Source organism: Aedes aegypti, chromosome 1 (genome assembly GCF_002204515.2).
Source record: "Aedes aegypti strain LVP_AGWG chromosome 1, AaegL5.0 Primary Assembly, whole genome shotgun sequence".
NCBI lineage: Eukaryota > Metazoa > Arthropoda > Insecta > Diptera > Culicidae > Aedes > Aedes aegypti.
In genome coordinates, this window is record NC_035107.1 from 232,948,046 (window position 1) to 232,962,659 (window position 14,614).

The 14,614-nt window shown below is 39.8% G+C and overlaps 1 protein-coding gene across 4 annotated transcripts in view; it reads left to right on the top strand.

Annotated features, from left to right (window-relative positions):
* LOC5575988 (homeobox protein prospero) overlaps positions 1–12,276 on the top strand; it is a 305,557-nt gene extending 293,281 nt beyond the window's left edge. For 2 of the 4 annotated variants that reach the window (XM_021837264.1, XM_021837265.1), the window contains exons 6-7: positions 8,823–8,967; positions 9,056–9,438. In XM_021837264.1, the coding sequence (XP_021692956.1) occupies positions 8,823–8,967; positions 9,056–9,235 (325 nt within the window). In that variant the 3' untranslated portion in view covers positions 9,236–9,438. Of the gene's footprint in view, positions 1–8,822; positions 8,968–9,055 lie in introns of all 4 variants that reach the window. The other 2 variants (XM_021837263.1, XM_021837261.1) reach the window with 1 other exon arrangement.
* Positions 12,277–14,614: the final 2,338 nt, after the last annotated feature.

A 14,614-nucleotide genomic window follows, 5' to 3' on the forward strand; every position in this document is an offset into this window, starting at 1 on the left:
ATACTCCAAACTATTCTCTAGTTTTTCCTTGGATTCCTCTAAGCACTTTTCTAAGAGTTCCTCCAATTAAACATTTAATTTCTCAACAGATTCCTTCGATTATTTCCTCTTTAATTCTTTTAGGATTTACACATAGTTATTTCAAGATTATATTGAAAATTACCTTCATATTTGCTTTTTGCAATATTTTTAAGGCATTCCTCCTAGTATTTTTCCCGGCAACCTGCCATATATGTTTCAGAATTATATAAAGGATTCTCTTATCGATATTTTTGGAAGAATTTCATTAAAGACTTCTTATGATTTTTGTTCATAAGACGTCTTCGAGAAAAAAACACTGTAAACATTATTTTATTATATTCACAGAAATCTCTTCAGGCATATCTGTCATTTCAGAATTAATTTTAACAAATATTTCTAGAATCAAGAATCACACTTGGATCACAAAGACTCTTACAGAGATTATCTAAGAGCTTCTCTGCAGAAGAAATTCCTAACAGTTATTTTTCTCGGAAGTACCTATTAGCATTAATTTGAAAAAGCTGATATAGACAAATCCATAGTTTTATAAATACATTTTGATCTGATTTTTTTAGAATTTCTAAAAATCCATCCATAAGCTTCATCTAAAATTCTCAAGTAATTCTTTCAGGAAGTACTCCAAGAGTTTATCCAGGAATTTTTTTTAGAATCCTATAGCATCTAGGAAGTGATATCTTGAGAAGTTTCCTTTGGATTCTGCAGATTATTTTTCGGCAGAATTCTTAAAGATATCCATAGATATATTATAATAATGGGAGAACTCCTGTTTAAAAATTTGGGTGAATTATTTAAAAAATATATTTTATGGAAGCCACATGATTGATTCCTGAAGAAACTTCTGCGAGAAGAGTTGGATAAACTTTATTATAATAACTGGAGGAAACCAAAACATAAAATTATAAGAACTACTGTTTAAATTCTTGAAACTTGAGACTCTTGCGAATTTACATATTTCAGAAATCTCTATATGAATTTTTGATGAAGTGTCTTGAATAATACCTAAAATTCCTTAGTATGTTTAGATTCAATTCTTGGGCAAATCCCTAATAGAATCTCAGGGAAATTATTGCTGGAACATTTATGTCTTTTTTATGCGATATCTGGGGTAATTCCCAGAATAATTCGAGCAATACTGCCTGGAAAAATATACAGCACAAATCCTTAATGCTTCTTTAAAAAACCTGAAGATTTTTGTAAAATCCTTGAAAAGCCCAATCAGCATTTCTGTAGAAATTGCTAGAATAATGTTTTGAAACTACTCAAGGCAAGTTAGAGGAAAAATTTTTGGAGCAATTTCTTGTGCAATATCTGTCAATGTAGACAATGATTGGAGATGTTTTCAGTAAAATTCCTGGTTCGGTGTAAATTATGTATTATTTTATGAGGCGAAATGGAACTTCTGGAAGAAATCCAAGAATACTCCTTGAAGTAGTTCTCATAGAAAGATTTTTAGCACAAGAAAAAAATCTCGCAGTGATTCTTACAATATACATGTTTTTATTGAGTTTCACATCAGGTTTTTGGAAAATTTCTCACAAGATCCCCGGATCCCCTCTGGCAACGCCCATGGCTAGCGCTATCTGCATTCCTTATTGCACATAACCGTATTTCGTGTAACATGCCCACCACCTGATGACTGTGTCAAATGAGCGATGGATTTAGAAGGAAATTGTTTTAAGTGTTATGTTTGTTTATCTGTTTGTATGGTTTTGAATATGCAATACTCTTTAATGCCTTCTAGTCGCAAAATTTCGAATTAGGTCTTACTCAAAAAAGCTACTTGGCCGAAAACACAACTACTTCAACAATTCAAAATCTTGAGCTATTCTAGCGGGCAGGAAATGATCGAGATATAACTAACATGATCACATGTTCCATCCCTGGACTTTTTCGCTATGTGTTAAACGTTCTCCAAAACATTTCCGAAGACAACTCAAACCGGGTTCTTGAGATGTCCAATTTTTAATCAACAGTATCTTGGAAATTTAATGCGCATTATGTGCATATCATTCGGAAATACTAATCGCGAACGTTTTTGCTTTTGTTGGTGTCTTCATGAAAGATGTTCGGAAAGTCAATGCCTGTATAGACTTGATTTTCCGAAATCCGAACATCCTTCCTAAAGACACCACTCTTCTAACAACATACGGTTCTAGCAACCTATAGAGAAATAGAGAAATGCATATGGAAATATTACCCGATTTGAAAAATTTACACTCAGACTCTGGGTATTTTCGTGACAGAGTGCATATTGTATTCGTCTGAGTTTCACAACCACAATTCGACCATACTAGGACACCCATACCATACCCATACCATTGCAATGCATTGAGCGTGATAACCACTATTGAAGGTTGACAGGCTTGATCACTATCAACTTGTAACGATCGTATCGTTTTTACTTTGATCACACCATCTTTATCTCCGTCTCCACTTGAATTTTCGGTTATAGATTATGTAACGTCAGACCTGTGGTCCGAATTAATCGCAAAACTTAACCAAACGAAACGTGGTCAAACCAGGAGATGTTTGTGGTATCCTGCCTGCGCATCATCCATCCTTGGGCAGGTTAGAGCCTGCATATATCCATCTACCGGTTTACCTATATGTGTTGTTTGTTAGGAAAGCGACGAGTTGGATTTTGGGCTCCAGGCCAACCCAACCTCATTCCCTCTAAGCATCGTCCGAAAATCTAAAATGCAAAGCCCACCGTTGCTGCTGCTGCACCGTTTTGGACACGTTTCCCGATGTTAGTAGTTAACTTGCACATGCACTTTTCCTACGCAGAAAAAAAATCGCCATCGTCATCCCCACGTCGATGCAGCTTTGAAACACGAATGCAAACACGCGAAAATTTCACATTCATCATGTGTGCCTTCGCGGAAAAATCGCAGAATGGCCAGTTTCTCATCCCACCGGCGGCGACTGCTGCTGCTGCTATTGCTGAAGCATGCAAATCCCCTTTGATGGGACATTTCGCTAGAAAAAGCTCTATCGATAGGAGCACCAGAGCCCACATACACACACACACACATCGTGTGTGACAGTGGGATGAGATTGTCAGCCCACCGCCCAATTCAAACACGCACGCGGCCGCTGAAATCGCGAATAAAAACGCAAAAGCAGTTATCCCCTCGTATCTCTGGCCCGTACCGAGACCCAGCCAGCATCATCTTTCCAGTCTGGACGGACACACAAAAAAGCCTCGGAAATAAATTGCATCCATATTCGGTTAGAATTAATAGCATTTGTTATTATGTCTGCTTTGTCACACCGTTGGCAAATACTGGTTTCCAGGACTGACCGGCCCGGCTCTGGGGATACCGGGATTGTGCACGATGCACACGAAAATGCATTTCGTGTTTCATATCTAGCAGAAGCGGGGCTCCGCAGGGTATAGAGGACCTGAGTTCGAAGGGATTGGGCTGAGCGCAGCATACCAGCACTCAGCAACTGGCCCCTTCTCGGTCGTTGCTGTCACTCTGGCGGATAGATGGCGCTTCTGGACGGGAGGGTTTTTGTGTGTTGGTGGTGATTCGGTGCAAGAGATGCACATACGTGCATCCAAGTTTTCGAACCAAAGTGGAGCGATTAATTCCTGGACCCAGTTGGGATGGGGAACGATTTGTGACTGCTGCGTACCTTGGACAAAGGCCGTCGTCGTCGTCGATCGTACATACATCCAGGCGTAGCACATAGCAGAGTGCGTTTTTGCCTATGAGGGCTCGAAATTTTCGAGTCCCCTTCTGCGATAAAGTGCAATTGCAATTTAATGCCCATTGTGTGCATGTGCGAGATAGATAGGCTTGCGTCCACCCAGCCAGAATGCGTTTCCGGGGCGACGTCCGAAACTATGGCGATGCTAGAGAAGTGGAATAGATGCGCCTGGACGTAGGCTAGCCTCGGAGTCGCAACGAAAATCGACGGATGCCCAGTAGGGTCTGTTTTTTCGGGGGTCCATGTGTGCTTTGCAAGTCTGCCAGCCGGCCAAATGTGCCCGGCTGGGCTTGCCTCAGAGTAAACTGCCAAAGCAAATAGACGATTGGTTTTCGAGCCTTGGAAAAAAAAAACTATAATTGCACATGGTGTCCCCACCGCAAACAGAGAGGCAGACACACTGCACAAAGGCTTAACGCTATTATCTTCCCTTCTTCAATTGTGTTGCACATAGACACCTAACTAAGTCCAGCATCAGCCTCTTCCCAGACTCCCACAGCCAAATGGCGAAAACTATAAATCTGCTGCCCAAAAGCATACGGAAGACACTATCCGACTGCAACTGCTTAGACGTGGGCCGTTTGCGGTTATCGGATTATTGTCATTTCTTTCGGCTCATTGGCTGATGCCACCCCACCCCCGTACCCTTGTGACGGCCGGCCGTAGCCATCGAACGATGGGATTATCTTGCAAATATTTGAACAGCCTAATCTGGGAAGAAAGTACGTTGCACTTGCTGCTGTTGCAACTTTGCACTTGATTCGCAAGCAAAGTGATCTTTATGTGCCGAAAATGGTTATTCAAAAAGGGGATTTAATTTTTGAACAGGCCTTCGGGGACCTGTTTCTTGGTGGAGTTCAACGAAATCTTCCATATGTTTTAAAAATGCTGCAAGAATGGAATGATACCGGTCAGTACTGACTCAACATCGTAGATTCCGAATTTTAGTTATTACTACCAGAATATCACAATTTCCATTTCTTGTTGTGACCCTTGCTGTCATTTCACTGCTTTTGACGCAATCCTTCAAATAGTTCATACTAGTAAATTGATACAGTAGGTAGAATTGCATATCTAAAATCAACATTTGTTCTCTCGGTTTCAAACCATGTTAGCTTGGAAAAAACGTCTTCCGAAATGTCTAAATTTTCGTCAAAACTATATAGATTATGTCAAGAAAAGTCCTGATATGTCTGCACAAACGTTTGTGTCGAAAATCCATTTGCATCCACCAACGAAAACCTCGTTTTGTGGGATTCTTCCCGTTTGATCTAGAATCTCATGGTTTGGACCGATGTCTTGTTTCAGTTGCTTCAACCGGAGCCAGCATCTCAAAATTCCTGCTGAATTCCTTATGCACACATGGATGCTTCCTTCTACTCGCAGCCTACTGACTGCCTACCAGATCTTTCTGGTGTCTTGAGTTCTTTCTGGCATCAAACCTTCTTCCTAGTTATCGAACTCCTAGCCTCGATCAAGCTCCTCCCAGCACAACAATCAGCCTTGCAACCGAACATCATCGCCCTTATATATCGCATCTTGGACTGCGACTCTTGGTTCCTCGTCCTTGTCTAGACTACTTCTAATCCTCTAGTCTACCTACACGGAGCCGCAAATCAACCCAACTTTGACTTATTTTGACGCAATTTGGCTCTTCCGTGGGATAACCCAAATTTGGGTAAACTGATATATACCTATTATTAGGTTGTTTTCATTTGACAGCGGCAAATAAACAACTCAATGCAAAAAAATATCTACCCAGCGTTAGCTTTCGAAGTCTCCGTGATCGGTTAAAACAACTTAACGTTAGGTAAACTCGAAAGAACTCAAATTTGGCTTATTCCATTGAACTTCGACGCTGGGTCGGTGCGTCTCTCTCTGTTTTTGACAACATTGCTGTTGCGAGAGAGGCAAAACAACCCAACCGTGAGTAAAAACTAAATGCAGCTTACCCAAATTTGCGTGCAAAGAACTTATTTTTTGGGTAGTCTGATTCCTCCGTGTAAGTAACATTGGTAGCTGAATAACAGCTTATTCGGCCAACATTCTGTTTATACTGCCTCTCTTCAGCTGGACAGAGCGTTGCGCGTATATAATTTGGCCACTTCCATTTGATTTTGCCGTAAATGGCTAAACTATATACGCGTAACGGTCTGTCCAAAATACTTTGATCACCGTAGGACTAGAAGCGCTATCATAACTTTGCGTAACGTCTGTTGTGCAAACCAAATGGACTTATCCACGGTCTTTTTTTATTGTCGATTTTCTTTTTCTTTTCCGCTCTAAATACGGGCCGTGTTTACATGAAATGACATCCGGACCAACATCCAGTGAAGAAATGTTCACCAAATGAACATGAAGTGGATGAATGTGCAGCGAAATCGTTCATTTTCTGTAAACATGGCCAGCAGTAAAGCTTTTCTTCCCGCTGGAAGTTGTAGCGTGACGTCATCGTAGATTAGTTCATGGATCTCACTGTGTTATGTAGAGTTACGGAAATGTCTCTACTTGCCAACCAGATACAGCTCAAGTCTGGTGTCCACATCCTAAGCTGAGACGAGACTCGCGAAAACGGTCTTCTTTTTCTGTGTTTGCTGAGTTTTTTTCTTATTCCACTTTGTGTTTATACCAATTATGCGCAAGCCGTTCAAACCGTCACATGAACCTCTCAGCAAAAAATGATTGAGTTTGCATCACATCGAATCATAAATAGCCATTTGAGTGAAATTTCATGCCAGCAAACGTAGCAGACATTAGAAATAATTAATCTTCTGCTTAGATTTATTAGCAACTTTGGAAAAAAACTGCTCCGCCGACTGAGGTTTTTGATAACAGTTTACTTTGAATACAATACTTTTCACCTTTTCAGCCATAATAACGGTGGGCTGCATTTGACGTTTCGTGAGAGGGGAATCTGGGCTGCATATGACGTTGATATTTTTCCTCTTCGCGAGTCTCTCTCAGATCCTAAGTAAAGCGGTCAAGCACAATTTGTTGCTAATTACCCTAATTACCAAAGTAATTTTGACAGTCGATCCAGTATAAGCGAATTATCACTATTTTCCTTGCGGAATAATTGAGCGGAACATTCTTTCGTACGGAAAAATGACAGCTCCATTCGATTCGCACGGCAGGCGTTATGAAACGTTACGAACATTCGCTCTACTTGTCAACTGGATACAGCTCAAGTAATTTGGACAGCTGAAGTATTTCTTGGCCATTACTTGTCCTATACTTTTGCACAGTACTTACGAAGCGAATACTACCCATAAGTAGAGCGGTCAAGTACAATTTGTTGCTAATTACCAAAATAATGTTGACAGCTAATCCAGAACACGCTCGTTCAAATCTACTCAAAAGAGAGTAACTTTGACTCACTTTTGAAGTTTCAAGTTAGCTGTCAAAAGTGAGTAACTTTATTTTATCAAAGTGAGTAACTTTTTACTCAACCATGAAAGAAAACGACCTTACTCACTTTTGCGTAAACACAAACATATTTGACTCACATTGTAAACGTCAAAGACTTGTGAAAATTTCGCGCGCTCGAAATAACAAATCCTCCGTTGTGGTGAAATTTATTCCGTCGACGTGATGTCGGACTGTTTTCAAACACAGTCGAGACAAAAGCCGAGCCGGCAGAGCAATGACAGTTAGTTTGCTTGAACATTCGCTTCGGAAGTCCTACCGACGAATTCCAGATTAGTGCTGCGAAGTCAATAATCCTGATATCAAGTGAAGCAAGGTCAGAGTGAAAATGACCAAGTCCTGGTTTTGATCGAACAACAGCAAGAAAAAAAAAATGAACGGTGTTTTATCGTCGCACTTTTTATTGGACTAATTATCAATTCTTTACAGTCTAACTGGGAAGGCCACTGGCTTGGTCAAACTACATCCTCCATGACTTTCCATGACAGCGTAACCAAGTCAAAAACATGTTAGAATGTAGAAAAAACTTCCTCTACGAGATAAAAATGCCCGAACGGTCATGTAGGATCCAAAAACGTCGAATCGAATTGTGAAGCACTGTTTCTCTTTATTTTGGACACACCAATAAATTTTGGACCCTCAAAGAATGTGTTTTGGACCTCAGGCATTTTTTATCGTTTGGCGACAAAATCCATTACACTGGTTGTATAATATGCTTGCCCATTGTCTAATCAATCGATTGACAATGGAAAACCGATGAAATTCTACGATTTTAGTCTTTAGAAATTTGAAAACAGTTTTTGTTTACATTTGAAAACTTTCTGACGGCTTCAATTTCTGTGTGTAACGTGTTTTTACGGTTGCATGGATGATCCGATTTAATTTAATTAATTTCAGATAAAATAAACGCATTTTCATTGTTAAAAATGGTTGATGCAAGTGCGGAATAGTCCTATCTTTCCAAATGGCATGCGAATTGAGTTGGTCTTCCGATTTAAACTGGGAAATTCGCAGAAAAATTACCCAGGGGGTCCAAAATATATTGGTTACCCTACTTGTACTATCCTTTTGGTAGGTACCGTGCATCCCAGCCTTCAAGTAGTTTTGACAGTTGAGACAATTTCTGGACCATTATTTGTCCTATCTTTTTAACAAATTTTACGAAGTGGCTGCTATCCACTACTTGGTACCTGGATAACATCCATCAACTGCTTGACAAGCGTTAGGACCCGTAATATGGATTCAACTTATTTTTTCCTTGATATTTGTTAAAATATGTCGTCAAAATCGTTCATGGATTCACAAGACAGTAACGGAACCGAATCCCTTCTGTCACTCATTGCAACCATGTATTTAATCATCGTCACTGAACAGAAACTGAAAGACGCTACATAACTCTCAACCTCCCACTATCTATCCTAGCCATCCCAGGAGTAACGTTTCGGATGAAATACCACAATGGAAGCTTCCTGTTTCAATCTTCTTCATCTTTTACGTTGCCCGTCAGCCGTTGACAATTTTCTGAGAAAGTACCTAGCAGCCACGTGAAAAACGTGTCAAATTTTGCACCTGACTTGCTGCTCGCAGTATTGCACATGACCGAGTTTCTAATGGGTTGACATTCTTTCTCGCCGCAGGGAATTCTACTACATTCAAATGGAGAAATACGCCCGGCAGTCGGCGAGCGAAGGCATGAAGAATGTGGACGACATCCATGTGAGCAACGACAGCGAGATCTACCGTGTGCTCAACCTGCACTACAATAGGAATAATCATATCGAGGTAAGTCCGTTACGGGGTTTGGTGATGATTGGCCACACAACTGGGTTATGAAATTTACCAAATACTGATACCTCACCTCCTGCAATAGGTGCCCCAAAATTTCCGATACGTCGTTGAGCAGACGCTGCGGGAGTTCTTCCGCGCGATACAGGGCGGTAAGGACACCGAGCAGTCGTGGAAAAAGTCGATCTACAAAATCATTTCCCGACTGGATGATCCCGTGCCAGAGTATTTCAAGTCGCCCAACTTCCTCGAGCAGCTGGAGTAAGTTGCGGAGCGTGCGAGCCGTCTACCAGTACCAGAACAAAACAATAAACCTAACACAATAAAACATTACTAGTAAACAACACAGAGCAACCATTGTTTGGCGGAAAGTAGGCAGCGAAGCGAGCAGACGGAGATAAAATTCGCCATCACTGCCTCAACGTCAGAAACCTGCAAACACCGAATCAATAACCAAAATAACTGAGGGAAAAAGAGTAAATAATAAATTTAAACAGAGGGAAAACAAAGACAAAGATAAGAAGTTACTTTATTAATTATAAATTTAAAGCAAATTATACAAAATTGTTATCTAAACAAATTTAATGCAAAAAAGAAATTTAATTTTAGAGAAAGTAAAAGTAACACAAAGTATAAATATATTGTTTAAAAACAGGAAGGAGGAGAAGCAAAAAACCAAAACCTAAAAACCAAGAACAAACCATCTAATAAGCGAAAGCATAAGACATAAGAAAAGTAACAACAATTTGTGGTTCCTAATAATGTAGTGTGCTTACGTCCGAAACAAAAAAAAAACACAAAGAGGAAAAAGTAAGGGAAGCAGTCAGACGGCAAGCAAAATTTCAAAAAACAAAAAAAATACATAACACAAAAAGTACTTATACGAGACTCGGTATACTCGCGTTTAGGCCTTCATTTCAGAAAACAACCCAAATTTTAAGGAAAACCCAAAAATTCATTCAAAACTCAGTCGGCGGAGGAATAGATTTAACGTGAAATTAATAAAAAAGGGAAACTTCTAAATTTAAATGTTTTGAAAACGAAACTAACCTCAAGAAACGAAAGCGAGCAACAGCCCCACTCTTTGGCGTAAAATATCACGGGATCGGGTCGGCAATTTTGGGAGATATGTGAAAGGATGTATAAGAACACCAAAGGAATGCGAGCAAACGACTGCGTCGCGAGAGAGTAAACTGTATTGCAACTAGGGACGTTCTTTCGGATTGCAAAAATAACTACTAAACAATGAAAACAATCATCTACAAAGGGTGTTAGACGATGGTAGGAGACAAAAAAGACATTCAGGAGCAGTCAAAATCGTAGACAACTTTTGAAGCAACCTAACACTGAAAACATGTGAAAATGGATAAAAATATTGTAATTAACGTTTTGGCTCAGGGTTGACCAAACCCGAGCGTTACAACTATGCGTTTTGTCTTATTTCTAACTTGTTTGTACAATGTTCAGTTGTAATTATTTTCGAATGGGGATACTTTCGGTTTGCAATAGCGTTAAAAATCCCGCGCTGCAAATCGAAAACGGTCGCCCACCAATGTCTATACTGATTTAATCGAACCAGGAACATGATGGAGAAAATATGAACTTTTGGCGAAACTAAAATTAAGAACAAGCGTGAAATACATGAACATTATCCAAAATCAAGCTTTTAGATCTAAGAAATTTCGGCGGAAATGGGGCTTAGCTTGCTCGGTTTCTTTTGCACCCGTAGGCGTTACGTACCGTTACGCACGAATCAGGATTGCGCACCGATTTTAAATTCAAAAATGAAAACTTGTAAATAATGCAAAAAAGGGGGAAAATGAGCGCGGATATTATTTATTATTTTCGGTGAAAAGTGTATAATAAACTATTGATTTTTTTCATAATTGTACAAAATTGTAATCAAAATTTTAATCGACGGAGCGAAAAAAGACAAGTGATTTATTTATTTCCAGATAGTTGACCCGGTGACTGTTTTAGGTAGCAAAATTTGTTTTCGTTTTTTGGATAAACTGTTTTGGCAACAAAGTTTAGGCAAAAAAAAATTAAAACCGGGTAAAATGTTTAGGCTGTTTTACGCTTTAGTTTTCAGTCGCTCGGGTGAAGATTTGCCAAACATTAGGTAAATGTTTTGGATTTTATTGACACTGGAAGTCTCGGCGGAATGTTGGATGGTGATGCACCATGACAGGTGTAACGCTGCGTAACGTGTACGGTCAAGATTGTGAAAAAAATCATAGCAAGCGAAGTGCGCGGCGGTTTAGAACCAAAACAACACGTTGTTGAAAATTGACAAAAGTAAAACTCTTTCGGCGTAAGTAAGACAAAAACCTATGAAAACAAAACAAAAATTTTGTAGATAGTCGTGTTCGTGCAGTAAAGGCAAAAGAAATCTTTTCCTCTAACAATTAAGGCGTAAACATTCCAAATTCTAGCGGTGTACATTTTTTGAACGCAAAATTTCCAACGCCTGCTGCGTCACAGCGCAGGTTGTTCATATATCTAGGACATTAGGATGGTACCACTATTATATTGTTTAGCGATTAAGTGAAATTTTATGCTTATTATTTGTGTCTTAAGTTTGCATTATAGAGCGCTTGATGGATGGGTCGCTTTGACGCTCAAGTAGGTTTCGAGTTTCGGCAGCGGTCTTTCGAAATTCGATTGACGCATCACAAAACAAACCTTTAGGCCAATTCCATAACTAGAAATTTTCTGCAATAGTGTGAAGGGAGACAGAATAAATACTCCCTAATTGGACTGAACGAGAAAGGATCGCTTTCTGGAACTGTGAATCCAGCTTTGAAGTGTCTAAACGAGCAACTCATTCCAAATCATCGCCAAAATCTAAATCATACCAAAGTTAATCAAACGTAACAGATAAGTTTCCCCCACTAGTCTCTACTTGTATGAAATCACTTTGACTGAGTTGTATTGGATAATTTCACGTATCGAGTAGAGGAAGAAATCATTTTCCGTTAGTTTACGACGTGGTGCGGGAAAATTTCTTGTAAAAGGTAAATTCAGCAAACGAGGTACAAATGGTGTACATTTCTACGAAGCAGAAAAAAAACCTAACAACTAGCGGTAGTAAGCGTAACCTTTTCAAGCAAAAACAAAATTAGAACGATAAACAACGTTTTATTGTGAGTTTCCTAGTCTTGTGTATCGAATAAGTTCATCGTTTCTGAAAAGGAAATTAAACGCAAACGCCCGAGCATGAAAATTTCGGCGTGCAAATTATCTAAGGTATAAACCAATCACACGGTTCTTTCAAAAACGTTAAGTAAAAATTTGGAAATTTTGTGTAAAGTAAGATGAAAATGTAGCATGTAATTTATTGGGTAAGCATTTGCAACTTATTTAAACCGTGCTAAAAAAAAGAGGCAACACTGTATAATCTTTTATTTAAATCATGAAAATATCAAGAAAATTGGTTATTTTTGTAACTGAATTATGAATTTATATTATTATTATTGACATTAATGGAAAATGTACAAAAAATAATAAATCTAATCGTATGAAAAGTTAATCAAAATTTTTATAATTTCCGAAATCTAATTGGCAACACTTCCTTGAGTTTTAATTTATGGTACACAAAAGTCGCTTTCGTTCGTTGTTTTCGTTTCTCTTCTGTTATTTTCGTATAAAATAAGAGTTCAGGAGATTCATAGTCCCTATAAAACGTAACTATATTTATATCATGCCTTCAAAATTTTAACGACAATGTAACTGAAATTGTGATATTAAAAATAGAACTCTCGAAGAGGTGCCCAAGTCCGACTTGTTCATGCCGATGAAGCGAACCCAGGATAAGGGAATCGATTGTGAATTACTTGGGATGCTTCGAAGTACGGTTTGGAAGTGAACACTCGCTTTAAGGTTCCTATAGATTTTATAACCTTTCATACACTAACCTGAAATTTCAGTGTGCGGTGTTCCGGCACGGGAAGGCCCCGAACCTTCCCAGCCAACTGCCGAAAATTTCACACACTTACAATCGACGTCCAATATCACTGAGCTGTGATTTTGGAAAGTGGCATCGCTTTCTGTCCGTATCGAGTCGGAGAGTCCTGCGTGATTACGCGACTTCCCAGTGAGTCATCGGAACGCTTTGCCGGTGTTCGTAGCAAGCTTTCGGTTCGGAATCTTCGCGATCTCGAGAGAATAGTAAAAATTAAGGGAAATTAAGCTTTCGGTATTTCAAAATATTATCGCGGTGGATTGGCATCGATTCACCGAGGAGAAAATTACACAAACTTTTGGATATTTTTAGGCACGTGATATAAAAGATAAACCAAAAACATATTTGTACACAAACATTGAAACAACTCTTAACATTTTTGGGCGATCGACATGCAAAATTTGTTACCAGTTTTTCGGCAGGCAAGACGAACCAGACGAATTTTTTGGAATGACGGTTAAAAGGCATACTTTTCGGTTTGTTGTATTCGTGAACTTATTTGTTTCTGTGTAGGGTGCCCAATTGAGATGTCTAAAGGTTAGATCGATGGAGGAATGTCTGATTCGTGAGGTTCGGACCGATCCAGATAGCTGTGATGTATTTGGGAATGCCTTTAACGACTCAGGAAGAACTGGTAGCTCACCAAGTGACCTTTAAACAACTCCCTTCGAATGCCACAGCGCAGCGCTTCGAGACCCAGTGACCAGCAACAAACACAAACATACACAGCAGCATAAATGAAAATAGATAAGGCATTAGTTCATAAGCAGCTCTCAACTTACAACAATTACAATATAAATGGTAGTGTTACATTATATTTAATTATTCAAACCAAGATATAACTTACTCTTATTAATCAGTGTGTTTAAACAATAGTATTGCAAGCAAACAAACAATAGCCTACTCTCATCATAAACAATAATCAAATACAGAAAACAGAAATTTGAATTACAACCACAACTCACTGGTTCCGAAGGAGTGATTGCGCTCAATGCAGAAATTTAGACGCTGCGCTGTGGAACATCCGCCCAATACGATTCCTCGGCCAATCGTAGAAGAAACTCGAACGTGTTTCCCAATTCAAAGCTCACGCTAAAGTGTCGGCACCTGGTTCTATGGCATAGGAGGGCCCTCGGCCGGACTGGCCCTTACATTTTAACTCGGCACAGATGTTCCCCCTCGGAGCCACCTCCGGCTGCGGTTCTTCGGTCTATGTTGGCGTGCCTCCTAGCCTCTAGGCGCCGTCAGCATCGGCAGAAGCGTCAAAGTTGTGGAATTCTGTGGTTTTGCGCGATTTTCATCACGGTCCATAACTTTCCTGAACCGTGTGGCCACAACCTCCAACATCCGTGGCCCACTACCGCCCCGGCCCGGTGATTTCCGAGCTAACAGGAATTCTGATTCTGGGTCTTGGCCCTCCGGCATCGACTGTCCTCGGCATACAAATCAGAGTGACCATAGCTAGGTAGCCCACATCAGGCTTTGAACGCTTTCGGGAGCACGCTCGAAAGACTTCTATTAGCATAATGATTCTGCCACTTCAGTTGAACGGCCCAAAACGAGTGCGCCCGTTGCAGTTCAGTGTGAAGTTTGGGTATTCAGAGGACATGCTGGAACCGGCGATGGAAACTTCGAGAGTTACTAGGACTGGTGAGCTACCTATTCTTCATCTTAGCCGCT